The sequence below is a fragment of the Aulostomus chinensis genome, chromosome 20, assembly GCF_037954235.1.
Source record: "Aulostomus chinensis isolate RoL2024-O1b breed Wild chromosome 20, RoL_Achi_v1.0, whole genome shotgun sequence".
Lineage (NCBI taxonomy): Eukaryota > Metazoa > Chordata > Actinopteri > Syngnathiformes > Aulostomidae > Aulostomus > Aulostomus chinensis.
Genome location: NC_141339.1, coordinates 4,120,901 through 4,147,070, shown reverse-complemented (window position 1 = coordinate 4,147,070; position 26,170 = coordinate 4,120,901). Strand labels below are relative to the sequence as shown.

General features: G+C 43.5%; 2 protein-coding genes across 2 annotated transcripts in view; both read left to right on the top strand.

The window, feature by feature from the left end:
- tnfrsf21 (tumor necrosis factor receptor superfamily, member 21) overlaps positions 1-4,514 on the top strand; it is a 44,133-nt gene extending 39,619 nt beyond the window's left edge. Inside the window, exons 5-6 of the mRNA XM_086190102.1 lie at positions 29-290; positions 1,928-4,514. Coding sequence (XP_086046228.1) covers positions 29-290; positions 1,928-2,157 — 492 coding nt within the window. The 3' untranslated portion in view covers positions 2,158-4,514. The remainder of the gene's footprint in view (positions 1-28; positions 291-1,927) is intronic.
- Positions 4,515-11,047: 6,533 nt separating this feature from the next.
- The window catches only part of LOC147242299 (uncharacterized), a 32,079-nt gene continuing 16,956 nt past the window's right edge, over positions 11,048-26,170 (top strand). Inside the window, exons 1-18 of the mRNA XM_086190495.1 lie at positions 11,048-11,146; positions 13,263-13,409; positions 14,095-14,198; positions 14,301-14,352; positions 14,459-14,611; positions 14,704-14,868; positions 16,433-16,585; positions 19,077-19,235; positions 19,597-19,668; positions 19,761-19,826; positions 22,124-22,159; positions 22,238-22,297; positions 22,540-22,689; positions 23,014-23,178; positions 23,276-23,302; positions 23,464-23,535; positions 25,316-25,465; positions 25,790-25,954. Of these exons, the coding sequence (XP_086046621.1) occupies positions 14,097-14,198; positions 14,301-14,352; positions 14,459-14,611; positions 14,704-14,868; positions 16,433-16,585; positions 19,077-19,235; positions 19,597-19,668; positions 19,761-19,826; positions 22,124-22,159; positions 22,238-22,297; positions 22,540-22,689; positions 23,014-23,178; positions 23,276-23,302; positions 23,464-23,535; positions 25,316-25,465; positions 25,790-25,954 (1,747 nt within the window). The 5' untranslated portion in view covers positions 11,048-11,146; positions 13,263-13,409; positions 14,095-14,096. The remainder of the gene's footprint in view (positions 11,147-13,262; positions 13,410-14,094; positions 14,199-14,300; positions 14,353-14,458; positions 14,612-14,703; positions 14,869-16,432; positions 16,586-19,076; positions 19,236-19,596; positions 19,669-19,760; positions 19,827-22,123; positions 22,160-22,237; positions 22,298-22,539; positions 22,690-23,013; positions 23,179-23,275; positions 23,303-23,463; positions 23,536-25,315; positions 25,466-25,789; positions 25,955-26,170) is intronic.

Genomic DNA, 26,170 nt, shown 5'->3' with positions numbered 1-26,170 from the left:
CCCCCCTTACTCCTTAATCCCTCTACAGTTTGACATCAACCAGCTGATGACGTCAGTGAATGCAAGCCAAAGCCTCAGTCCCATTCACAAGCCCCTGGAGTCTCCTAGCAGCGTCGGGAGCGGCAGTCACAGTAGTAGCGTTGGGGGGGGCAGCGCAGTAGGTGTGGAGCAGTCGCCGGTGGACCGCACCAAAGGCTTCTTCCCCGATGAATCAGAACCCCTGCTCCGCTGTGACTCCACCTCCAGCAAAGACTCCGCCCTCAGCAGGAACGGCTCCTTCATCACGAAAGGTAAATGTCCCAACACGCAGCTGTGTGAGGTCATGTTTACCGCGGGTGGCTGGAGCTGATAGGAGCTCTGCATCCACACCGATAGTTGAGGGCCGATGTTGAGATGCCGATAGATATTTGTCTGTGGCTTTGATCTGTGGGAAAACAAGTTTCAGTCTGTGTCTACTGAAAAACACAAATTAACAGTAACTGTACAAAAGTAATACACTGTCTTCCGAAACGTTTTAGAACAAACCAACCTGGTTTAATGCCTCATGTGAGGTTTTCTGATGACTCAAACTTGACAATGGCTACATCAACCAAGTTCATTTCAAGTCCCACCTATGCCCCTTAGTCATCTAGAAATTTTGGTGTTGGCAGGAGATCAAAAAGAAATCCATGTAAACGTGCACGGATGAGTTTAAACTATCCAATGTGCCACATCAATAGGAGAAGGACACCAAGTTAAAGACCTTACTAGTTCCAGACAACGTATTGAAAACACAGTAGACCATCCTAGACCAGAACAGCAGTAGGTGACGCCCAACACTTGAGATAGCGTTTATCTGTCAGTTAACAGGTTTGTTTGTTTTGCAGGAGCTCATGGGTGTTAATCACCTGTATAACTGGAACACAATCCGTACTTCACCAGCTGCGCGTTAAATCCAAGCCGAGGCAGAAGAGTAAAAAAACAGTTTGAAGTGTCCATGTAAACCCCCTCCAGCGTGTCAGTCGTTTTAAGCACAATTTTCATTCACGCAAAAACAACAACAAACACAGAAAATGCCAACCGCCCCTGAAGGACCCCTCCCTAGATGGTTCCCCTGAACCTCTAGCAACATCCCTCAGCAACTTGTTCGTGAATATCTTTGCTTGGCTTTTCTGCTACCCTGTAAATCAGCTCATTCATTCTCAGCCTGTCAAGATTTTCATCGCTGGCTGAGTAACTTTTGTATGTTGATGCCCCCGAGTGGTAGAAAAGTGTAAATACCTAGGTAGGCTCTAAAGTAACATGATCACAAAATGGCCTAAATGGTCAAATGATGAATGTTTCTCCCACATTGCAGTTTTAGTGATGTGAGGTTTTAACAAAGCTCAGTTTCTTTCTTTACTTTCGTTCTCAGTGTAGCAGTAGATAAACCTGCAGGAGTGCTAAGAGTCACACAAGGCAGAGAGTGTGACAGGAGACTTGTATGATCTGTATCTCTGACCTCGGCACAGTCACTGCACATGTTGCGTGTGACGCAGCATCTCCGCTGGCCAAGATGGATGATTAGTGTCTGGTTCTGTTTGAGTGATGGAGACACAAATGGACAGTAAAGCAGATGTGTCTCAGCTGATGGTGACATGTCTATTAACATACACATCATGATTTGTGTTCGACTCATGTCTGGTTTTGACCTTGTGGATGTTGATACCAAAGATGTAAATCTGTTCATCCTGGCAACACCGTTATGTTTAGATGGGAGTAATTTAAAGTGATAATGTATGCCATAAAGTACAGTTTTATTTCCACGATTGACTTTTCAACCTGCGTAGCTTCATCTGAGGCGACAAAAATAAGCAGACGGTCAGTAAAGCCGCTGTTACCTGTCTTAATCCACTGTTGCATGGAGCGCTTGTTCACCGTCGTCTTCTCCTCTCTGTCCTCCCTCCAGAGAAAAAAGACACGGTGCTCAGACAGGTGCGTCTGGACCCATGTGACCTCCAGCCCATCTTTGACGACATGCTGCACATCCTGAACCCGGAGGAGCTGCACGTCATCGAGGAGATCCCGGCTGCCGAGGACAAGCTGGATCGTCTTTTTGAGATTGCGGGAGTGAAAAGTCAAGAGGCCAGCCAGACGCTGCTGGACTCGGTCTACAGCCACCTCCCGGACCTGTTATAGAGATGGACAGAAGGAAACGCAGCACAGGATGAAGGAGAGAATGTTTAAAACACATCAAGGCGTGGATCGATGTTTCACCTGCAGTGACTCTTGGAAATCATCACTAGTACTTACTGGTACTCCTCTCTTCCCTCTCTTCTCCCTCCTCTGTTGTCTCGTGTGTACACACTGTTACTCCTCCACGCATCCTCCACATCATGATACAGGGTCAAAGCTCCATGTAGGAGGAGCACTCAGAACCTTTCTCACATTTCTTAAATGTACTATGTGGTGTAACGTGGTATTGTGACCTTAATGATGAGGCTCGAAGCACTGAGCCTGGAATCTTGGGCTGAAAATGTATTTGCTTTTCCTGGGTAAATTAAAGCACTTTCTAGATCTCATTTAGTCGTTGAAGGATGATACCGGTGTCGGTCAAGACTTTTTTTTTGTAACCTAAGTGTCAAAAAATGTCATTTAACATGGAAAAAAGTCAAGTATTGTATTGTAAATATCCCATGGTTTAGATGACACCGGGGTTATTCTGCTGGTCACGGCTCTTAGAAGATAAACAACGACGACCACATAGATATTAATCCCCAAATGTGGGTTGGCCCTAACGTTATGTGCCTAAACTTGTTCCTATTCTTTGCTCATTAACTGACACCTAACCACACCCTCTTAGCTGCCTCGACTGTAGCATTTTAGCTTGATACCACGCAGACACACCAGCAGGGGGCAGCATTAGACCAGAGGGCTGACCTGCTGCTCTCTGCAACCAAAGTCATGTTTCCAGAATATTGGATTAAATGTCTAAATAATCCAATCTTTGATATTCTGGAGATATCATGATATATGGCGTTGCCTTCAACTGTTTGCTTTTGGATAAAAGCTCCAGAACTGACTGTCTGAGGAGGACAGGTGGAGCGTTCAGCATCAGCGCCCCGGCCTGCTTCTCTGGAATCAAAGCCATACATCTGAAATGGTTTTGATTCATTGTTGCACTCATGAAAAGAAAAGTATAAATAACTGTACGCACACTCACCTGTCTGCTAGCTATCCCTCAATAAACAGCGCTGATGAAGTGTTCTTGATACATTTTGGAGCTTCATGCAAGACAGTAGGACTAACATGTTTCATGCAGCTTTATGTTGCCACATGTTGTATTTAGGTTATTTTAAAATGTAATAATGGTGCACTAATTCTTTTGAAGGGACAGGTGTGGACACTCACTGTCTTTGTCACTCCATTTATTCCTGTCTTTTATTCTGAAAGGCCGTTAGCTAACATGTAATATTTTCTATACTCGGTTTGGTTTATTATGATTTGTAGCATTTTTTTTAGCAGTTTGATTTCTTTATAAGTTGTTTGGTTTTGTTTTTTTTTCCCCACGGGCATTCAGATGTATTTTCCCCCTGCTTGGCATGACAAGATGACATGGCTGGGACGCAACATATGCATACTCCATACTCTACTTGAAGTTTGTCTACGTGTGTTACTTGATTTAAATGAGGACAATATAATGCACTCTGTCTGTTCCTTCCAAGTTCTTCAAATAATCATGGAATTGAAAAGCATCACCAAAAAAACAAAACAAAACAAAAAAAAAGCCTCAATGTGGACTGAGACGACTTTGCAGACGCCATGACAGCAGCAGCCGTTGATGGACAATGTTTTCACTATTAAAGCTATCATGGTGCTAGACGTGAACTCTCACCAGCTGGTCTGACACGGGACCCCACCCCCCCACTCCCCCGGGGACCGTTTCAAGTGTTCCAGTCTGAGTGAAGAAGGTCAAAGGTTGTGCTGCTGTGGACTGAGGGGGGGGGAGGGGTTAAGAAGGAGGAGGGTGATTTGCGAGCTAGGACTCAGATTGCAGGGTGTGAGATTGTGGTTTTTTTTGTTTGTTTGTTTTTTTTAATTTCGTTTTTCTAAAGCAAGCCTGAAAGATTGGAGGCAAGGTGTGACATGCACATGGGGCTTGAGTGGATGAATTCATGAAACTTAACGCGTGTAACCAGTATGTTTACTACTATGTAACCTCTTAAAATCAACCAATTAAAGCTCAGAATATTTGTCATAAATTTGTGTTTGAATGTGACTTATCATAGTACATATACACTCACTTGCCACTTTATTAGTCACACCTGTTCAACTACCTGTTAACGCAAGCACGTAACCAGCCAATCACATGGCAGCAACTCAGTGCTCCCACCAGGTACTGCAAAAGCTTCTAGCCACAAGCCACCGGACGTCTTATCCCTGATTGGCCTTACGTCAGTAGGCAGGTAAGGGAATGTTCTCAGAACTCCTCTAAAAATACTCAGGCATGTCTTCACCTTTTGTCACTTAAAAGAAATTAAACCTATAAACCACTTCCACACACACTTGTAAAATCCAGCTCTGATTGAATGTGTCGTTAAAATACATAAAGTGAGCAACTCAGAAAGCCAGGGTGGCCACCACGAACGTGTGTATCAGGTCACAATCAGGTCGATCACCTGCTGGAAAGGTGAAGTCACGTAGAGGCCTCTGATCCCAGCAGCACCCCAAAGAATTACTTCATGCTATTTTTCACAGATGAAAGGCATGCAAGTCATGTCAAAGAAGCTCTGGCAGCCATGTTTTTACAACCTGAACTGAGAATGTTGTTGTACATTTGATCCCCAAACTAGAATGTTCCCTGTAACTTTGTTCGGGAGTGTCATCATACGTTCATGGCAATTAAGTTTAAGAGTGTCTGGGAGCCTGTCTCTGTAAAGCAGCTCTACTACTGCTCTCTCCCTCAACTTGCCAGCTTGCCTTGCCCAGTTCTTCTCATTAAAAATCATTCTTTGTCGATCAGGTTCTACATGGCTTGAGCTCAAAAGCCTGTGAATCAAAAACTGTTGAACAACTACACTTTTCCCCAGTGAGTCAAACTTTGGTGTCCACATGTTTCACTGACATTGAAGGAGCCTACCGGCTACCTCAGAGACACACAAGAAGATCAGAACCACCCCGCCCCCATGCTGCATTAGCCAGCTGACTCCTGTGTTAATTGGCTTAGCACAATGAATGGGAGTGGTTGTGTAAGGTGTTAGCGTTCCTTTGTCAAAAGTTATGTTATGTATAAAACAGACTTATCCTTGTTAGCTTTTCTGTTTCTCTTACCGTTCATTTTCCAGCCTGTTTGTATTTACTTCAACAGTTCACATTTTGTTTACTTTTATTTACATGAAATTTTGAGTTTTCGCCAAGTTCTGCCAGCCGTCCATTTCTGCATTTGGGTCCAGCTCCACCACACACCGTGACAGCGCCAAGGGACCAGACATGGACCCATGAGACATATTCATCAGCCTGCCCTTTGCATAGAAATCTTTGGAGTCACCGAAACACTTTCTTTAAGGAATCAGCCTTTTTGGACTCTCACCAGATTCTGGAACAAGGACCCCAAGTTTGCCAGGTGGCAAAATCCTCCCAACATTTCCCCTCAAGCAGACAGACAGATCTACACCTGCTAACCTTCGGCCTGCAGCTAACCTGCCTGCCATCAACAGGAAACCCTGCATGCCCTCCAGACAATATTTTTCTGTAGGCATGCAGGAAATGCTTTGCCTGTAAATCGCAATGATCATCGAGAGCAGCTGGCACCACCTCAAGCTACCACATAAGAGTTGTACAAGCAGCCAACACAAGCACACGCTTCTAACCACAGTGACGTCAGAGTGGTATGGGTGTTGTCTGGAACATTCATGGAATTTTGAAAAAAAATCATTATCCACGTGTCACATTAAAACAGCACATTAAAGGAACTCCCCTGTCTCTCAAAATTTTGATCAGCTTCAGTTTGTCACACCAGTTTTTACTAGGCATGTGCAGCATTATTTTTTCTGGCCCAACAAAACATGATTAATAAAGTTGGCTTGGCTCTACCATGCCTGGAAGCTACTGGTGTTTTGTGTCAGGTGTTTTCAAGTCTGAACCGGTTAGCTGAAGCATCAACAGAGGATTAGCGTGAAATCAGTCAGGACAGCTGGTGTATCCAGCACAATCCAAACTATTGGTTAGAGAAGCAGGTGTGTCACCGCAACACCCAGTAATTATGTTTTACCAACTGCTAAAATAAAAGAACAAGTATTACAGAAACAGCTCCTCAAATGTCTCCGTCGATGCATGTTGGTGCTCTGACGTGCAGTAATTACACGCTCATCTCTGCTTTTGTTTTTCACTGCTAGCAGAGAGCCGAAAATGACATTTGAGAGGTGTTCAATTTCAAATTCTTTCCAGAAGTGCTGTGAGACCTGCAGAGCAAGTCCTCTCACCTTGATGTTGACTTTCTGATGTGTGTCAACACTGCTGTGTCACGTAAGTGCAGCGATGGAGTCTCCTGTTGAGATTGAGGGAACACAACATGAGATCCAGTGAGGGTTTGGTGTCTTGCTTGTGGATGTTTTCTTGCACATACAAAGCATATTAAGGCAACGTAAACTTCCAGCCACATGGGCTCCATTCACACACAGAAGACCACGAATTACAAGAAGATGCTTTTGCCTCCAAATATCTGATGATGCCACTCATAAGATCCGGAGGAGCTTTAGGGACGTCCATCCATCCATTGTCTTCCGCTTATTCCTGTTAAGGGTCGCGGGGGGGCTGGACACCCTCACCCTGGACAGGTCACCAGTCCATGGCAGGGCCAACACATAGAGACAGACAACCATTCACACTCACAGTCACACCTACAGTCAATTTAGAGTATCAATCAGCCTCGTCCCCTCTTGATGTCTTTGGACTGTGGGAGGAAGCTGGAGTACCAGAGAGAACCCAGCAGGAACAGGGAGAACATGCAGACTCCACACAGAAAGATCCTGTGCTGGAGCCGGGACTTGAACCCTGAACCTTCTTGCTGTGAGGCGACAGTGCTGATCACTGCTCCACCGTGCAGCCCAGCTTTAGGGACATGCTTACAAAATCCAGTTGTTTGTGATAACACTGTGTTATGAAGAAAATTGTATTTAGTGACTTAAACCAATGGAACAATTCAGAAAAAACACTATTCAAACCACATGTCATTTGAGCGTCTTCCCACTGTTGATTATAAAACAACATACGTGAATTAGACCGTAGAACATCTTGTGTGTATGACAGGGCCGACTGTTGCTGACATTAAAACAGAAGAATCAAGTATTTTTGAAGATTGCACACTCATGTGACTCAATGTTTTGAGTCACCATCCCTCACTGACCTCATGGACTCTATGCTGGTATCAGTCTGCAGCCCTTCATGCACGTGCATATTTAAAAACAAACATTGGCAGGTTGGTGGGTAAGAGACAGTCATTAAGAATATCTTCAGTTGCTGTCCTTCAAAAAAAAACTTTTTGTGCTCCAAGACACTTCAGATTTTTATCGTCTTAAGATGCTTTGAGGTTATGGAGCCTTGTTCCCTTTGCCCTGTCATCAGAACTTCACACCTTAAGTTTTGAATGTGATAACAGACTGACATGAATTTGTCACATATTGTAATAGAAAATGATCCCCTGATATTGGGTTGTTTCTTTTGGTAGGTTTTTTGTTTTTTTTTTAGGCAACAGGTTTTTCAAGGAGATTCTTCACTGGAGCGGGACATGCAACAATCATGGAGTGAGCTGTAACCACACGCTCGGATTGTCAGCGGAGAATTCTTCAAGTCTGTGACATCACTGCTGGGTTTACGTACATGACACACGCAGTTTCTGAAGACACAAAGAACCAGATTTTTTTTTTCCCCCAAGCGCACATCGGCAACACCGGGGTGGGTCTTAGCTGTGCTGAAGATTCCCCTTTGACTGGGTTAGCCCCTGCCACTCAATTCCAAGAACTAAGGCAGAGAAAAAAAAATTGGAAATTTTTACTTCTAAACTTTCCATCCATCCATCCATTTTCTTCTGCTTATTCCTGTTAAGGGTCAATGGGGGGCTGGAGCCTATCCCCTCACAACTATCCTTGTTAAGGTAATGAGGAAATGAACAAACTAGCATTTGTCCGTAATGGCTGTCCCTCAGTGTTCAGCGTCTTCTGGTGTCCTCCTCTGGGTTCTTGTATTTTTCTTTGTTAGTTGGCGCTACTTTTGATGTCAGTTTTTAATGTCGGTCTCTCTGATGTTCTATGTTTCTTATTTTCCATTCATAAACATCACGTTCTTTACATTCATTCTTGCATTTGGCTCCACCTGCCATCACACCATCATCCCTGACACAGATTACTTTAGAATTTAAAAAATGAAGCCAACCCAGATGATCTGATCCTGCCAGCAGGTGCAGCACATATTAAACTTTGGTCCTTTCCTCAACTTTTTGGTCAAGGACGGTGAATCTAGAGATTGGCACATTAACCTCACTATGGTACACGATGTGACATTGCTAAATTTGGGCATCCTGTATCAACAGAGAAACTAATCCATGCATTTATGACTGCTAGGCTGGATTACTGCAATTTCCTCCAATCAGCATGCCCCAATAAGTCTCTAAAAACTCTCCAGCGGGTCTGAAGCACTGCTGCCTGCATATGAAGCAGTAGCAGAGCTCATGTCTGTCCTGTATCAACTTCTCTGCTCTGGCTCCCTGCCAAATTCAAAACAGAATTCCAGTTTGTCGTTCTTAGTTGCCCTCGTCAGTCCTGGCTGGCGTTGCTGCTGGAGGAGGCTGCAGACCTGAAGATCCCAAGGCTGCTGCTGAAAGCTTCAGCGTCATTCTCAGAACTCTTAGTATTCATATCTGCATCTTTAGTCCAGCATTAGTGTGGGTATTATCATAATTATTGTGCTAATATTAGGTTTTTTTATAGTAGCAATGTATTTTTACTCATATTTTAAAAGGGCAGCTGTTATTCTCGTTTTCAGGTCTTTGTTGAAGCTTTTGGACTCTAGAGCAGCTCCAGCACTGCCCAAAGGGAAAACCGTGCAGATCTTAGGGTGTATTTTTCTTTTGCTGGCCTGAAAAGAGCTTTTGCCTGGAGCTTGCCTTTTCAGTAAAAACTATACAAAGTCAAATTTCCCTCACACTTGGAAAAAAAAAAAAATTCTGGGAGGCGTTGCATCTATGAAGAATGCAGTTGGCAGCAGGAAAGCCTCTGAACCTGAGCTGGGGGAGGAGGTTAGGGTTTAAAATAATTGCTTCTGTCATTTTTGGACAACTTTTTTGCCTAAAAAACAACTCCTTGTGATGTTTTGTCTCCAGTTTTTTAACTGTGCAAATCAAAATGAAAGGCTTACAGGGCTCACTTCAAAATGCATACACCTCATTGCATGATGCTTTGATTTTGTTGAACATGAGTATCTGATATTGTAGTGACAACTACAGTAGGTTTTCTACCGCTTATCCTGTTACGGATCGCAGGGGTGGGGGGGGGGGGGTGGAGCCTATCCCAGCAGCCTTCGGGCGAGAGGCGGGGTTCACGCTGGACAGGTCACCAGTCCATCCCAGGGCCAACAAATAGAGACAGACAACCATTCACACTCACAGTCGGTCAGGTCCAGGTTCGAGCCCCGGCTGCAGCACGGGATCTTTCTGTGTGAGTCTGCATGTTCTCCCTGTTCCTGTGTGGGTTCTCTCTGGTACTCCGGCTTCCTCCACAGTCCAAAAACATCAAGAGGGACCAGGTTAATCCAGACTCTAAATTGACCGTAGGCGTAGCTGTGAGAGCCAATGGTTGTCTGTCTGTATGTGTTGGACCTGCCATGGACTGGTGACCCATCCAGGGTGAACCCCGCCTCTCAACCGAAAGCTGCTGGGATAGGCTCCACCCCCCCACCCACCCCATGACCCTTAACAGGATAAGCGGGAGAAAATGGATGGAAGGAAGTAGAGAGACTTTGCGAATGAGTGAAGTTTTGTTCAAATTATGCTTAAATTCCTTCCTAGTTTGTGCTGTTCAGATTACAACAAACCCTAACTCCACCATGAACAGAACATAGTGAAGTGCAACAGTTAGCAAGTGTCCAAGTAAGTTAGCTGTGCTAGCTCATTTGGCTAAAAATCATTTTGGACCAACTTTAGCTTGCTAGCTAATAAGCAGATAGCAAAGGCGAGTTGTTTGCAAAACTACTTAATGTTGACTAACACTTGGAACACTGGAAATGTCCTCCAAACATTATATTAAATTTTATTCAGGTATGGTAACCAAGTAGAGCTTAATAATATTTTGTTCAAATTATTTTGCTGTCACATTAACATTTGGGCTGCTTTGGTCGCTCCATAGGAGAAGTTTAAGCAATTCAACTTAGTCTGACTGGGTTCCAGACGCATAGGCAGCAGCAGTATTTGCTGACTGTGAGTAAGAAACTGAAACTCAAACGAGTGCAATTATGTTTCGGGCTCTTCAGCCCACCTGAAAAGGGTCTAAACCAGGTTGGCCTAATTTATGGAGGAACAAAAATGTTTTAGGAGACCTTTCGGGGAATCTACCCTTCAAATGTGGGGAACCTAGAAAAACAAAGCTTTTAGTATTGATTAGTGTTTATTAATCATGTCTCAAAATTGCCTACAAACTTGGATGCCATTTTTCTCACAATATCGATGACATCAATATGTAACAGACCATATCTCCGGTTCTACTTGGAGTAGAGGAGTAATATTGGTACTGGTTCACTGATAAGGTCAAATGTCCCTCTGTTTTTAGTTTAAGGGGCTGAGATTAAATTTGGGGGTCCTCAAAAACTGCCTCTGGTCTGTTCAACACAATGAGTGTCACACCTGAAGAAAGCTTTTCAAATCTGACAAGGAAATGGAGGGAATAATTAAACCTGTTGTACTGCTGCCAACATAGTGTGTGTGTGTGTGTTTGTGTGTGTGCATGTGTGTGTTTTGTGCATGTGTGTGGGTGTATGTGTGTGTGCCCCTGATTATATTTCAGGAAGTTTTTTGCTCAGCATGTTTCCCATAGTTCAGTATACGAGTTTGACAGCCTTCTCAGTGTGCAGGCTCATATTATGGAATTGTGCTCCCCTCACCGACAACAATTACAGCAGACAAGAGGAGAAGTAAAGCACGGTAAGAAAGTTCATTGACTTTTACTCCTGTCATCACATTTACTTTTGCTGTGTGAGGCGTCAAGCAAAGAGCTTCTCATCACATCTTTTTGTGCTTTCAGTAAAGTGTATGTAGCCAAGTAAGTTGGTTCCATGTAATTCTTGTGGGCAGAGTAATCAGCAACCATTTGGCCTTCAAATGAATTTTCATTATGGAAATGCAGTTGATCCTCAAATCGCCGATACCTCAGCGGACTGTTCACTCTTGATGAGTCATGACACTGCTCCTGCTCATACTAACACGTACAATCACATGGTATTCGATTTTTGGATAATCAGAGTTTGACTGGAACATTTTTAACTTAAAGCAGTCGATTGTTGCTGTGTTTGAGCTCGGATCTGCTTTTTTTTTCTTTTTTGCGTGGCTTTAAAAATGTAGCCATCAGCGTTGCTCCCGCTTTTTTGGGCGCATTCTTGTTTCAGTGATTTGATCTTAAATCAAAGATCGTAAACAACGTGAAAGGGATTCTGATGATGAGGGCTGATGACGATGAACTTGTCTGATAGGTTTAACTGGATGTTATCACTCTGGTCGCATCAGCGAGATTCTAAAATTGATAAAAGAGAGTCGGAGGTGGTCATAACCCAAGGGTGTAAATTGCAGGTGTTTTCAAAAGATAACTTCCTGCTCTCAATTTTATCAGCACAATTTTAATGAGCCATTTTGTCCACTGTTAAGTGCAGCGAGGGATCACTGCGAATAACTTGTGGTGTGTGATATTTCAAGAGAACATAGGGCTTGTTTAGCCTGCTTCTCTCTTTGGTATCATATCTGATATCCTCAACTTCAGGTTGATCCTGTTTTTAAAGTTTGTTGTACAATAACACATCCTCCTGAGATCTGCCTCAAAGGAAATGTCATCAGATTTATTCTTCTGGAGAAAGATAACACTCCCCGCTGCTCTTACACATTGCTTTTGGGGATTATAATACAGGTTCAGAAAGGATTATAATACAGGTTCAGAAAGGATTATAATACAGGTTCAGAAAGGATTATAATACAGTTGTTTTTTTTCTGAATTGCTCGCGCTAAACCCCATCATCTGAGCTAAATTGGCTGAACACATTTATTACGTTGAAACAATTTTGGAAACTCAATTTTCACCTTGCTACACAGTTTATAGATGCCACTAACCTTTTGAGAAAACTCTCAGCACATTTTCTCTCACTAACAGACATTTTGTACTGTTGCAAACTTGTAATGTACGATGATTGGCACAGGAACAAAAAGGCAAAAGGCAAGTCAAGCCTTTGTATCATCGCCTGACCACAACACTTCGAAACAGATCAAACATTTTGCTCACAAGCAGTGCTGTTAAGGTTCCCTGAGAATGGAGAGGAATGAGCAGAGGGAGGGTGCTCGGGAGACGTGGTGCCACGTCAGGAATCCCTTGTTAAATTTGATGTGCGTGGTCCCATTTATGTGCTCATGTTGTATGTTTTCACAGTGGCTAAATCACTTTTTTAATTTTATGTTTCTTTTAGCTTCCATCCTTTTCTCAAAAATTTACAAATAAAATCCCCAAATTATTTGTCATAGTCTGGTTTTCCGGGGCTTTTTTTGTGCTGGGAGTTGTGAGAGCTCCTTTGTTTGTTTGTTAAAATGATAAATGCAATGATTTAATTCATTAAAGTAGAAACAGGAGGGGCGGAATGGCTCTGAGGTAGAGTGGCGGTCTAGCAACAGAAGGGTCGCTGGTTTGGTCCTCACTTCCCCCGGTGACCAAGTATCCTTCAACAAGATACCACCTGAGGCAGACTGGCGACCTGTCCAGGGTGAACCCACCTTTTGCCCAGTGTCAGCTGGGATAAGCTCCAGTGTATCTGGCTACAGGGTTTGGTTTTGCATGGCAAGTCTTAGGTTTCGTGAATGTCGGTTAGAAATTGAGATGTACGCCCAAAGTTGTGAAAATAGATTCAACAAATATGACTTGATAACTGTGAAAAACGGTGAGACTGATCATCATTTCTGTGACACAACATTACGTCTTCATTCATCTGAAGCGTCAGTCGTTGACTCAGTTCAACACGCATGCGTCCGTGCAACTCACTGCCTCTCGCAATCCATTTCTCAACAGGTGTCCGTTCTTGTTCCTTCAGCGTATCACATGTTCTGATGTGATGTTCAGCACCGCTGGATCACGTGGATTCACCATCAACACTATGCAGAAGAGTCTCTGTCCAATTTTCTTGATAGTTTCCTTGAAGTGGCAAAACCAATAAAGGTGTGTACACACCAGGAAAGAAACAGACATCCCTCATTATTTCTTAACATCAAGTAATGTTTACCTGGCTGTCAACACTTCCTGTCAAAATGACTCTCCTGTCCTGTAATGGTTTATATAAATAGTACAACAGTCAGACAATTTGCGGAAAGCTACGGTCACGGAAACTCAGCAGCTGCCACCACCATCGAGAAGCACAGCAACGTTAATACGATGTTGTGTATAACATAGACACACCGGCGCAGAGGTGTGGTCGCTCACCCACAGCACGGTGGATTGCAGGAACAAAACCACGACTGGACCCATGACTTCAGGCCTCTGCTGGGATCAGCAGCATCCTGATATTTTCGATCAAATGCGTCCCAGTCCTTCAACAAAAATATGTTTAAAAAATACGTTTTGAATTAAGTTTTGATAGGGAATTCGATCGGATTGGATTTCCAAACAGTTTTTTTTTTTTTTTTGAACAAGCGTTTTCAGACACGGCCCAATCAGATACCTGAAATCTTACCAGATTGCATCTGTACAATTGCACACATCCAATTACTGCAAAATATAAGTAGTAATAGTTGTGAAAAATAGATTCACAGCTTTGTGCCAATCATCATTATTCACAAGAAAGGATCGCATTAAAACTGGACGGATTCACTCCATTGTTTTTCCTTCCTTTGCTGCTTCTTGATAGGAATGGCGTTAACCAAGTATAGCTTGACTATCATGGCCCTTGGACTGACACTCCTTATTTTGGAAACAAAGAATGTCGATGAATTTCCAAGTCTGGTTTCACCGGTAAGTCCGACCGTGTTTACTAAATGAAAAGAAAATACGGGACTCATGCTTGATCAGACATTTTGAGAAATGCACTTTATCTGTTTGGTTTGTTCATCCCAGGTCCACCCTGCGGAGGAGGACTTCTCACAGCACCCCAAGGACTCAAGGGCTGGTTAGTGTCAGGCTTAGAGAGCTAAAAATGTAACAAACTCCTTTGATTAAATCTGTATTTTTGAACAGGATGTACGATTCATTGTTCCCCATTTCAATCTTTGCAGTGCTCCCAAACCAGTGGGATTACATTGTTGACATCATGCTGGAGGCCTCTAACCCAGATACACTGGAGCAGATTCTGTCTTCCATAAACGCTGCTACTTTCCCCCTATCACCTGAAGATGGAATAGAGATCTCTGACATCGCCGTCACCACAGGTGCATGCAACAAACTTCACTAAAGACAGACTTGATTTGCTTCTGGTGAGCAGCATCAATAGCACATTAACACACTCCTTTTCTCCTGACAGTGTGCTCCTCCGCTGCCGATGGCTTCGGGTGTAGGTGTCAGGGGGAGTACGCGTGGCCTTCCAGTAGCTGTGTCACCTACGGAGCATGTGACTTAATATCTGGTGGAGTTTGTAAATGCATCAAAGCCATTCCAGCAGATGGTCATGTCTGCCAGCCTCTGTCAGGTAATCGGGTTCCTTCACTAACTTGAATGGGCTCTTTCAGGAAAACCAACTTTTTTGTGAATGCTGACTGTCACTGTGACGTCACTCCAATTCACTTAATTCTAAAAGTGTGTTAATTCAATCAATCCCAGGGAAGCTGAGTGTGCCTGTGTTTGTGTCGCGATGAAAGCTGTTCCCTCAACATGGTTCCAGGAGTAGCACAAATTCTGCAACTGGCTCAAGAACCGAAGGGCCAGACGGTGGACAGAGGAGCTGTTTTAGTGTTACAAACTGTAATTTCTGATTTGCTTCACTCTCACTGCTCTGTTGAAAAGCTCTAGAACCTTGTTGGACACTACCTTGCAAACACAAACGTTTATCAGACAAAGAGCCTGGTATTTCTATCAAGGTAAGAGCAAAGCTAAATAGATGGCAAACATTGGATTTCATCAGGAAGCCACAACATGGGACCAAATGAACAGCATTCTTAAGCTAATCTTACTTTTAGGCAGTAATGATATGATATCATTTATGATATTATCCTACCTGACATGGACCAAATACTGAAGCGTAATAACTGAGAAAGCTCCTGGAATCTGACTGCTCCACTGTTTTGAGTGAAGGTCTCCCTCTCTTCAGAAGCTTCAGAATCCAGCCTGGAGCTTCACTGGCTTTTAGTTGGCACTGGAAATCTATAATGATATCGAAGATCTTGTTTTTTTAATCAGTTTTAATACACACCACTCCTGTCATTGCTGACACCACTGTATCACCTGAGACTGTTGACCAATCCCCTAATTTTTATATATATATAAATATATACACACACACACACACACATGCATACACTGTGCCATTTACACAGTTGCAAAACAGTGCAAATGATGTTTCAGCTGCTATATGTTGGCCTGGCCACTTCATGTTCCATTTTGCAATGTTTATCTTGTGTGTCAATGTTGTTTTAATTTTTATCAATCTTTCTTATCTTGGTTTGACTGTAACATTTTCTCACTCGTCAGTCAGTGCTCCCTGGTGTTCCTCTTCTCACTTGCCAGACGTCTGCATCATACTTGTTTGTCGAGTGTTCGGTGTTTCTGTGCGTGTGTTCATTTGTCAAGCTGGATGTTCTTGCATTCCACTGGCTCTGCTGGCTGGAACATCCACTGGACTTCTAGTAACTCTGATCCAGTGCCGGACATTGATGAGCAAGGGGGTCTTGCCTCATGGATGGTTTTCGACGCCCTCGTTCATGAACTGAATTGCTTGACAAATTTCTAAAACATAACAAAACTGACACGTGATATTTTTTTTGGCTTCTTTGAAAAACTTAGGCCAGTTTACATAACAGGCCACCTTTTGGGAAAGTACACTTATTTGCAATTTAGAAAAACTTAATGGAATTCAGCCATCGTGACAACTAGTATTTTAGCCTGTCCTCACCTTGCTTTGTCAAGATACATTTCTCAACAAACTCAACACAATGGTTGATCAGTCATTGTCAAGCCTTGAACTGTGGAATGCTACAGTATGCGGTTAATAAGCCATCCCTGAAGGCAAGCGTATCATTTTGGTTTTTTACCTACAGAGTTGCTCCCTGACTTTGAGTATGAAGTGGAGGTAGAGCTGACGACGACTGACATCAGCACACTGGACAAGCTCAGGGACCGACTGAGCATCAGTGGCCTTTCTCTGACTCTGGGTCCCACTGTGAATGTCACACACATTGAAGTCACCACAGGTAAGAAGTGACCCCCTTGTGGTCATTAACACCTCACTTGCTAAATTGGTTTGAGGCAGCAGGGTTGCCATTTAGTTCAGTGTCTGTTTCACCCACAAACTTCTTGGTTCAGTGAGGTGAATATTTCCTACATGATCCAGTGTTTCTGGCATGGGACACCTCTCACATGATGGTTTAAGTTCTGATATTTGAGAGATCTGCATCCAGACTGACAATCACATTCTTGCAATTCCGACATATCCTTGAAAAGAAGCCTGATGTAACAGGCCACTGCGACCAGTAATTGTATTTCAAAAACCATCAGATGTTGGAACAGCCCATCTGGTCTCCTGTGACACGGTTCTACAGTTATCTGAACATGTTGATCAGATGGTTGCCTCTGCCAAAGTCCAGTAATTCCTAACAACAGACACCTTGAAAGGCATTATTGGCGAACATGCCTCTGTCCCCAAATCAGTACGCAGATAACGGCCAACAAACCATATCTAATGTAGTCTTTACTGCCTGCCACATCCTGGGGTAGCGCTGATAAGCTACACTTGTCAAGAACCTAACAGGGGCAGGGAGTGAGTTTCAGTCTCCACCGTGTAGCGATAAGAAGTTTTCCCATTTGAGCTCCACTGTCTTGCAGCCAGTGAAGGGAATCTGCTGGTCAGACAGAGCTGCTGTGTCTGCTGCATCGAAGGAAAACATTTTGCAAGTTTACAAGTTGCTTTAGCATTTTGAGCATCAAAACGGTTCCGGTTCAGGGTTGCTGCTCATGCGGCTGATGGGCTGGGTCAGTTTTGTGTGCTCGACTGCTTCTAATATGCACTTCAGATGGCAAGCGCTGCTCACTCTGGGATGTTATTTAGAAGGAATTCAGGCACTTTGATGTGAACTACTTAAGTAGTTGCTGGTTAACAGGAACTAAGAACATGGTAAACTTGGGGTGGAGCCTATCCCAGCAGCCTTCAGGTGAGAGGCGGGGTTCACCCTGGACGGGTCACCAGTCCATCGCAGGGCCAACACATATAGACAGACAACCATTGGCTCTCCCATTCACGCCTACAGTCAATTTAGAGTATCAATCAGCCTCGTCCCCTCACGATGTCTTTGGACTGTGGGAGGAAGCTGGAGTACCAGAGAGAACCCACGCAGGTACAAGGAGAACATGCAGACTCACCCAGAAAGACCCTGTGCCCGAGCCAGGACTTGAACCTAGAACCTTCTTGCTGTGAGGCAACAGCGCTGACCACTGCACCACCGTGCCGCCCATTTCTGCTCCTAGTTTAATCAAAAGTTGCAAGGTGAGGCTGTTTTCTCAGTAGATTGACAGAGGACTGACTCGCCTGAGATGTGCGCTGAAGCTCAACTGTCTACAACGATGGTGGACGAAGTACAAAGTTCCCTCAAACAAGTAAAAGCCTGAGGCAGATAAAATAGTTCTCCGGGAAACATAAAAGTCTCAGTGTACAATTCTTAAATTGAGAAGAATTTGATATTGAGATTATTTTAGTGTGAGAGTGAAACTGCACATTCTTCATGATCAGTGTTGGGGTAACACATTGCAGCACAGGAGTAGAGTGCTTTCTGGCAGTAACTGAGTAATATAACACTAATTTTTTAACCAAATTGCAAGGGACAAGGTACAATGGGGAGTAAGGAGTCTTACCTTATTAAATTTGGATACTAATGCCTACATTTTCAAAAGCAGAAATACTTTCGTTTTTTTTTTCATACATGTTACCACAACATGTATATACACGTACATTCAAATTCAATACCTGGTAATATCTACACACGGAAGTGTGAAAGAAATGGAGGATTCATTTCCATAAATATACAGTATATATGCCTTGCAAGTTGAACAATGTCCATGAAAGAATATTTGAGCTTGAGTTTTTGAACACCGAATCACACTTCCTGTTTGTTTTGGTGAAAACAATGCCAAGGTAGTATAATCACAACCTTCTTACGACTTTCAAATGAAGGTTACTTGAAATATCCAGTGGGTAAGAGTTTGGAATGGACTTGTAACAGTAACAGTCCCACTTCAGAGTAGAATGAGAGATGAATAATGATTTGCAAAAACATCTCTCAACAAATTCTTTTCAGACACTGGAGTTTCATGCAAGATTTTGCGCAAAGCTATGATGCACAGGGAAGAATAAACTTATTAACTTAGTTTTCCCGTGTTGGCTACATGTGACACCAGCCCACTGATTCTAGGTTGACATATTTTGAAATCAATGGAGCGAAGAGTACAACGCAAAAACGAAAGAACCAATTCAACCAAACACTCACTAAAAGGGCCAGAAGGCAAGACTTCCAAGCTCAATCAAAGGCTTGCACAAGACAATATTTAGCAAGAATGAGGGGAACACAGGACGACCATCAATGATTAATTTGCATTTTATGAGTGTTTCTAAATCCAACCAGGCTGATAAACTAGGAAGCATAACTTGTTTTTCTAACCGATTTCCTTCTTTCATCTCTTTTTTTTCTTCAGTGTGCTACCCAAATGGGGTCAACTTTCAGTGCAAGTGTGAGAATGAGTTTGTTTGGTCATTAGAGGAATGTATGACGTATGGAGCCTGTGATGAGGTCACACATGACTCATGCCGGTGTATCAAAAGCATTCCATCCACTGGACAGTACTGCAGGGCAGGTGACGTCATCTTTCTTATCTTCATCAATTTCTGTCTCTCAGCTTATCCAAATGTTTCTTGAGCTTCCTTTTCACAGCCCTGCCAGTGGTTCATGAAGACTTGGTCTCTTTGAGTTAAACAGTACAGCAGATTTAGTTGATCAAGATAATACTGTGTCATTTTATTTTTAATGTAAGTTGAAATGTGTACATTGTAAACACATTGGAGTTTCACTAAAAGCAGCAACAGCAGTGGCTTTGGTGATTGCCTCTGCTGGAGCCTGACATGGCAGCCTCCTCCACCAGGGTGATGGGGAGTTGAAGCTCCAATAACTGGATTTCTATCACCAGCAATGACATGATTATAAACTGGTCTTTGCAGACTCCTCACCCAATACTACAACACATGTGAGCACTACAACACCCATAATGCCATCATCATCTGCAGTTACCAGTAAGTTCTTTAGAAACAAGGTATTGTTATCAGTGTGTTGCTTATTCATCTTCACTTGAAGGATTTCAATTCCTTGATCTTGTTTATTCTAGGTTCCACACACATTACTCCAACAAATGATGAGACGACAGCAGCTGAGCCAACTACTGGTGTTCCAAGTAAGTGCTTTAAAGTAACTGATGGATCAAAATTTCTATCTGGACAGTTAAATGTTATTTTTTTTCCAATCAAATGTTCAAAAGCTAACGTTTTGCTTCAATGTGGTTCTGATTTCGCTCCAGTAGTGACAATAATCTGACACTTATTTGATATTTATCTGTCTTACATAAAGATCTATGATACAAAATATCTGATAGTTGGTCAGTTGAGACTGTCTGTGTCCAGCTACTCATGAATGACTGGTGAATATGTTGCCATGAGGCCTGCTTTTTATGGAGGAGGGGAGATACTGTGTGACAAATTAACTGTTGAATCACAGTTAAATCATGAGTCCCCACTCGGAGCTAACTGGCTAAGCCTGGCTAACTGTTATCACTTGCTGCTGGTCTCTCCTCCTGCACGGCTCCCTGCCACAACTCCATCAGTCTGAGTAACATGCAGCGTAAAGCAGAGTTGTGTTCTCAGTATGATTCATGAAACCAAAGCAGAGGCAGTGGAGACACCCTGTGGTGCTGTTTGGTAGTTCAGTGATGTCACCGATGGCGACCCAGGGCCCTTTTCTTAGCATGGCGCAAGCTGGCGCTCGGTCAAGTGCAAGAATCGTTGCCAGTTTCAAGTCAGTCCAGATGAAATTTTCACACCAAGCATCCTTGACCTTTAACTCACGAATCAACCTGTACTCCACCTGAGCTGACAGGTGCTTAAGTATGTTTAGGGGGCGTGTTCTGGCACAAACATGTTTAATCACTGTATTGGAATACCAGAATATGTTTGGGCGGCAGAGCAAGGAGAGGCTGCACTTTCCTCAATGGTGTCATGTGTGAGGTGCTTTTAAAGGGTGCATTGGTCAGACGAGCAGATGCATGGCATTGCAGTGTGGCTCTATTGCTGTCGACAATGTTGAAACACTGGCTGGCACCTCTTCCCAGGCCTTCTTCACGTCTGATGCCTTCCATTGGTTTCCTGCTGCTTCCATATATAAACACAACCGATATATTCACATTTATATTAAACAACAGACAATTTTTGGTATCAATATTAGTGTTTGACATTTAACCAGGATACTAAAAGACTTAGAGATGAGGGAAGCAGAGGATCAACAATGCCAACTGACTCCCGTCGTTGTCGACGACCTCTGCTTATCCGGTTGGTCTGGGCTTGTGTTGGCTGCGGAGGAAACTCATTTTGGCCGCTTGTATTCACAAGCTCGTTCTTTCGGTCATTACACGGAGCTCATGACCACAGGTGAGGGTTGGAACCTAGATTGACCGGTAAATTTAGAGCCTCGCGTTTTGGCTAAGCTCCCTCTTTACCATAAACGGACTGGTTTGCCACCCTCATCCCTGCAGATGCCAACCCAATCCGTCTCTCAACCTCCGGCTCCATCCTCCCCTCACTCGTGAACAAGACCCCGAGATATTTAAACTTCTCTACCTGAGGCAGGACCTCCCCCCTGACATGGAGTGGGCCTCAGACTCAGAGGTGCTAATTCTCATCCCAGCCACTTCACATTCGGCTGCGAACTGTCCCAGCAAGAGCTGGAGGTCATGGCTTGATGGAGCTAAGAGGACCACTTGAACACACACTCTGGTCCTCTTTCTTAAAGATGGGGAACACCACACCAGTCTACCACTCCAAAGAAACTGCACCCAATGTGCCCCCCCCCCCCCCCCCCCCAGTACTCCCCCAACTCTGTTTCCTCCATGGAATGCATGTTGGTGGGAATGACAAGTTCCTCAAATTATTCCTTCCACCATCCATTTATCTCCCCAGTTGACATCAGAAGCCTCCTGCCCCCACTCTAAACAGTGTGGGGAAGTTGCCGCCTTCCCCCCCTGAGGTGATGGACGGTTTGCCAGGGGTAGGAGTCCACGTACCCATTTTGGGCTGTTCCCTGCCGGAACCCTTGGGCTAAGGCCCAACCACCACGTGCTCGCCGAAGGGCTCCTACCCCAGGCCTTTCTGCTGGGCGGGGCCCTGGTACCCCTCCAGGCTGGGTCCACAGATTCCTTGATGTCTCTTCCATGAAGGGTCTTTTGAACTGCTCTTTATTTGGGCCATTCGCCAAGGACCAGTCTTCCAAGGGTGACACTACCAGGGGCAAAATGCCCCCAGTAGCATAGTTCCAAGGGTTATTAGGTTACTCCAACTCCTCCACCAAGGAAAGGTGACGGTTCCAGGAGGAGGCCAACTTCCTCTGATGTTTGTTGATTTTTATAGTAACCTGACAGTCGGCATTTAATCCTCCAAAGTTATGGGCATATAAACGTCATCATTAATGTCGGTGTTCTCTTAGATTCAACAACTGACGTAGCGACAACAAATTTACCAGGTGAGTTCTTCTTCTGGATGTGATTTAGTGCAAAACTGATGCAGTTCCTGTCACAGTGAGTCTTGCTTTTTTGTCCAGACACAACTGCTTCTTCAACACCTGTGGACACTGCAACAGCCTCAATAGCAACTTCATCAAGTAAGATAAGCTACATGTGAGGTTGGGCCTGAGTGTGCAGTTAGTTTGTGAATGTAATCCTGACTGTGCAGGTTGTAAACACATTAGATTTCCACTAAATGCATGTCTGGTGCAGTGGGTTGGATGATTTGCTCTGCTGGCACCAGACATGGCAGCTTCCTCCATCAGTGAATACATCACTGTTGAAGGGAGAAGTTCACATTTTTCTGTTGTGTTTTATTCTCTTTAATATCCCCCTGCAGCCCCTCCAGGTGTTCAGGAATACTTTGTTTCGATTGAGCTCAACACCACAGATGTGACACTGATAGAACGACTGAGGAGCATTCTGGGAAATATCAGCTTCCCCATCAGCATCGGCAACATAAACATCTCTGACCTCAAGATGACTACAGGTGAAACCGAAGAACTGAGTCATTCATATTTGAAGTTTGGCAGAAATGACAGGGTTACAATGAATATTGTCTGATTACTGATTGAAGTTTTGTTCATTTTGTACCCATGCAACAGCACATAGCATAGAGTTAAGACAATGATGAACCAGACAAGTGGCACTACCTGTACGTTTCTGTACATTATTAACCATGTACATCCCTGAATTTAAGACTTGTTTTCCATACATGAGTTAAAATTTGCAAAACTACAAAATTACCTCATCTTGCAGAAATAAAGTGTGAATTTCTAAAAATGATCCAGATATTTTCCAACACTTCCTCCAGTGTGCTCGCCGAGCAGTGCTGGTTTCCAGTGCAGGTGTGAGGATCCGTATCACTGGTCATGTGACCAGTGTCACCTGTATGGATCATGTGATCACATCGTGGATGACACATGTGGATGCATCAATGCCATTCCTCCTGATGGCCAGTACTGCCAGCCACTGTCAGGTTAGTGTTGAAATCCTCCTCTGCAAAATACTTGATTAATTAAACTTTACATTTTTCCCAAAAATATGACGCCCCCCCTCGCCTTTTTTTTTAACAGAACTGTCCGTTTGCCCATCAACAACAGGTAGGAAGTTTTATGACAAATTTTAGTTTGAAAAGTTACAGCCTCACGGAGCTTCTCATATGTCACCTTTTAAACCATGCTTTATTAGGCTGTGTAGTTTAAGCTTGAATAATTGGATGTCTATCACCAGCAATGACATGATTATAAACTGGTCTTTGCAGACTCCTCACCCAATACTACAACAAATGTGAGCACTACAACACCCATAATGCCATCATCATCTGCAGTTACCAGTAAGTTCCTCAGAAACAAGGTATTGTTATCAGTGTGTTGCTTATTCATCTTCACTTGAAGGATTTCAATTCCTGGATCTTGTTTATTCTAGGTTCCACACACATTACTCCAACAAATGATGAGACGACAGCAGCTGAGCCAACTACTGGTGTTCCAAGTAAGTGCTTTAAAGTAACTGATAGATCAAAATTTCTATCTGGACAGTTAAATGTTATTATTTTTCCAATCAAATGTTCAAAAGCTAACGTTTTGCTTCAATGTGGTTCTGATTTCGCTCCAGTAGTGACAATTATCTGACACTTATTTGATATTTATCCATCTTACATAAAGACCTATGATACAAAATATCTGATAGTTGGTCAATTGACACTGTCTGTGTCCAGCTACTCATGAATGACTGGTGAATATGTTGCCATGAGGCCTGCTTTTTATGGAGGAGGGGAGATACTGTGTGACAAATTAACTGTTGAATCACAGTTAAATCATGAGTCCCCACTCGGAGCTAACTGGCTAAGCCTGGCTAACTGTTATCACTTGCTGCTGGTCTCTCCTCCTGCACGGCTCCCTGCCACAACTCCATCAGTCTGAGTAACATGCAATGTAAAGCAGAGTTGTGTTCTCAGTATGATTCATAAAACCAAAGCAGAGGCAGTGGAGACACCCTGTGGTGCTGTTTGGTAGTTCAGTGATGTCACCGATGGCGACCCAGGGCCCTTTTCTTAGCATGGCGCAAGCTGGCGCTCGGTCAAGTGCAAGAATCGTTGCCAGTTTCAAGTCAGTCCAGATGAAATTTCCACACCAAGCATCCTTGACCTTTAACTCACGAATCAACCTGTACTCCACCTGAGCTGACAGGTGCTTAAGTATGTTTAGGAGGCGTGTTCTGGCACAAACATGTTTAATCACTGTATTGGAATACCAGAATATGTTTGGGCGGCAGAGCAAGGAGAGGCTGCACTTTCCTCAATGGTGTCATGTGTGAGGTGCTTTTAAAGGGTGCATTGGTCAGACGAGCAGATGCATGGCATTGCAGTGTGGCTCTATTGCTGTCGACAACATGGAAACACTGGCTGCCACGAGCTTCCCCTCTGATGGCTTCATTGGTTTCCTGCTGCATCCGTACATAAATACAACCAATATATTCACATTTATATTAAACAATATACTAGTTTTTTTGTGTCTATATTGGTTTATTGGCCATTTAACCAGTATACTGAAAGACTTGGAGATGAGGGAATCACAGGATCAAAAATGCCAAATTACTCCCATCATTTGTAATTTTTACAACAACCAGACAGTCGGCATTTAATCCTCCAAAGTTATGGGCATATGAACGTCATCATTAATGTCGGTGTTCTCTTAGATTCAACAACTGACGTAGCGACAACAAATTTACCAGGTGAGTTCTTCTTCTGGATGTGATTTAGTGCAAAACTGATGCAGTTCCTGTCACAGTGAGTCTTGCTTTTTTGTCCAGACACAACTGCTTCTTCAACACCTGTGGACACTGCAACAGCCTCAATAGCAACTTCATCAAGTAAGATAAGCTACATGTGAGGTTGGGCCTGAGTGTGCAGTTAGTTTGTGAATGTAATCCTGACTGTGCAGGTTGTAAACACATTAGATTTCCACTAAATGCATGTCTGGTGCAGTGGGTTGGATGATTTGCTCTGCTGGCACCAGACATGGCAGCTTCCTCCATCAGTGAATACATCACTGTTGAAGGGAGAAGCTCACATTTTTCTGTTGTGTTTTATTCTCTTTAATATCCCCCTGCAGCCCCTCCAGGTGTTCAGGAATACTTTGTTTCGATTGAGCTCAACACCACAGATGTGACACTGATAGAACGACTGAGGAGCATTCTGGGAAATATCAGCTTCCCCATCAGCATCGGCAACATAAACATCTCTGACCTCAAGATGACTACAGGTGAAACCGAAGAACTGAGTCATTCATATTTGAAGTTTGGCAGAAATGACAGGGTTACAATGAATATTGTCTGATTACTGATTGAAGTTTTGTTCATTTTGTACCCATGCAACAGCACATAGCATAGAGTTAAGACAATGATGAACCAGACAAGTGGCACTACCTGTACGTTTCTGTACATTATTAACCATGTACATCCCTGAATTTAAGACTTGTTTTCCATACATGAGTTAAAATTTGCAAAACTACAAAATTACCTCATTTTGCAGAAATAAAGTGTGAATTTCTAAAAATGATCCAGATATTTTCCAACACTTCCTCCAGTGTGCTCGCCGAGCAGTGCTGGTTTCCAGTGCAGGTGTGAGGATCCCTATCACTGGTCATGTGACCAGTGTCACCTGTATGGATCATGTGATCACATCGTGGATGACACATGTGGATGCATCAATGCCATTCCTCCTGATGGCCAGTATTGCCAGCCACTGTCAGGTTAGTGTTGAAATCCTCCTCTGCAAAATACTTGATTAATTAAACTTTAAGTTTTTCCCAAAAATATGACGCCCCCCCCCCTTTTTTTTTTACAGAACTGTCCGTTTGCCCATCAACAACAGGTAGGAAGTTTTATGACAAATTTTAGTTTGAAAAGTTACAGCCTCACGGAGCTTCTCATATGTCACCTTTTAAACCATGCTTTATTAGGCTGTG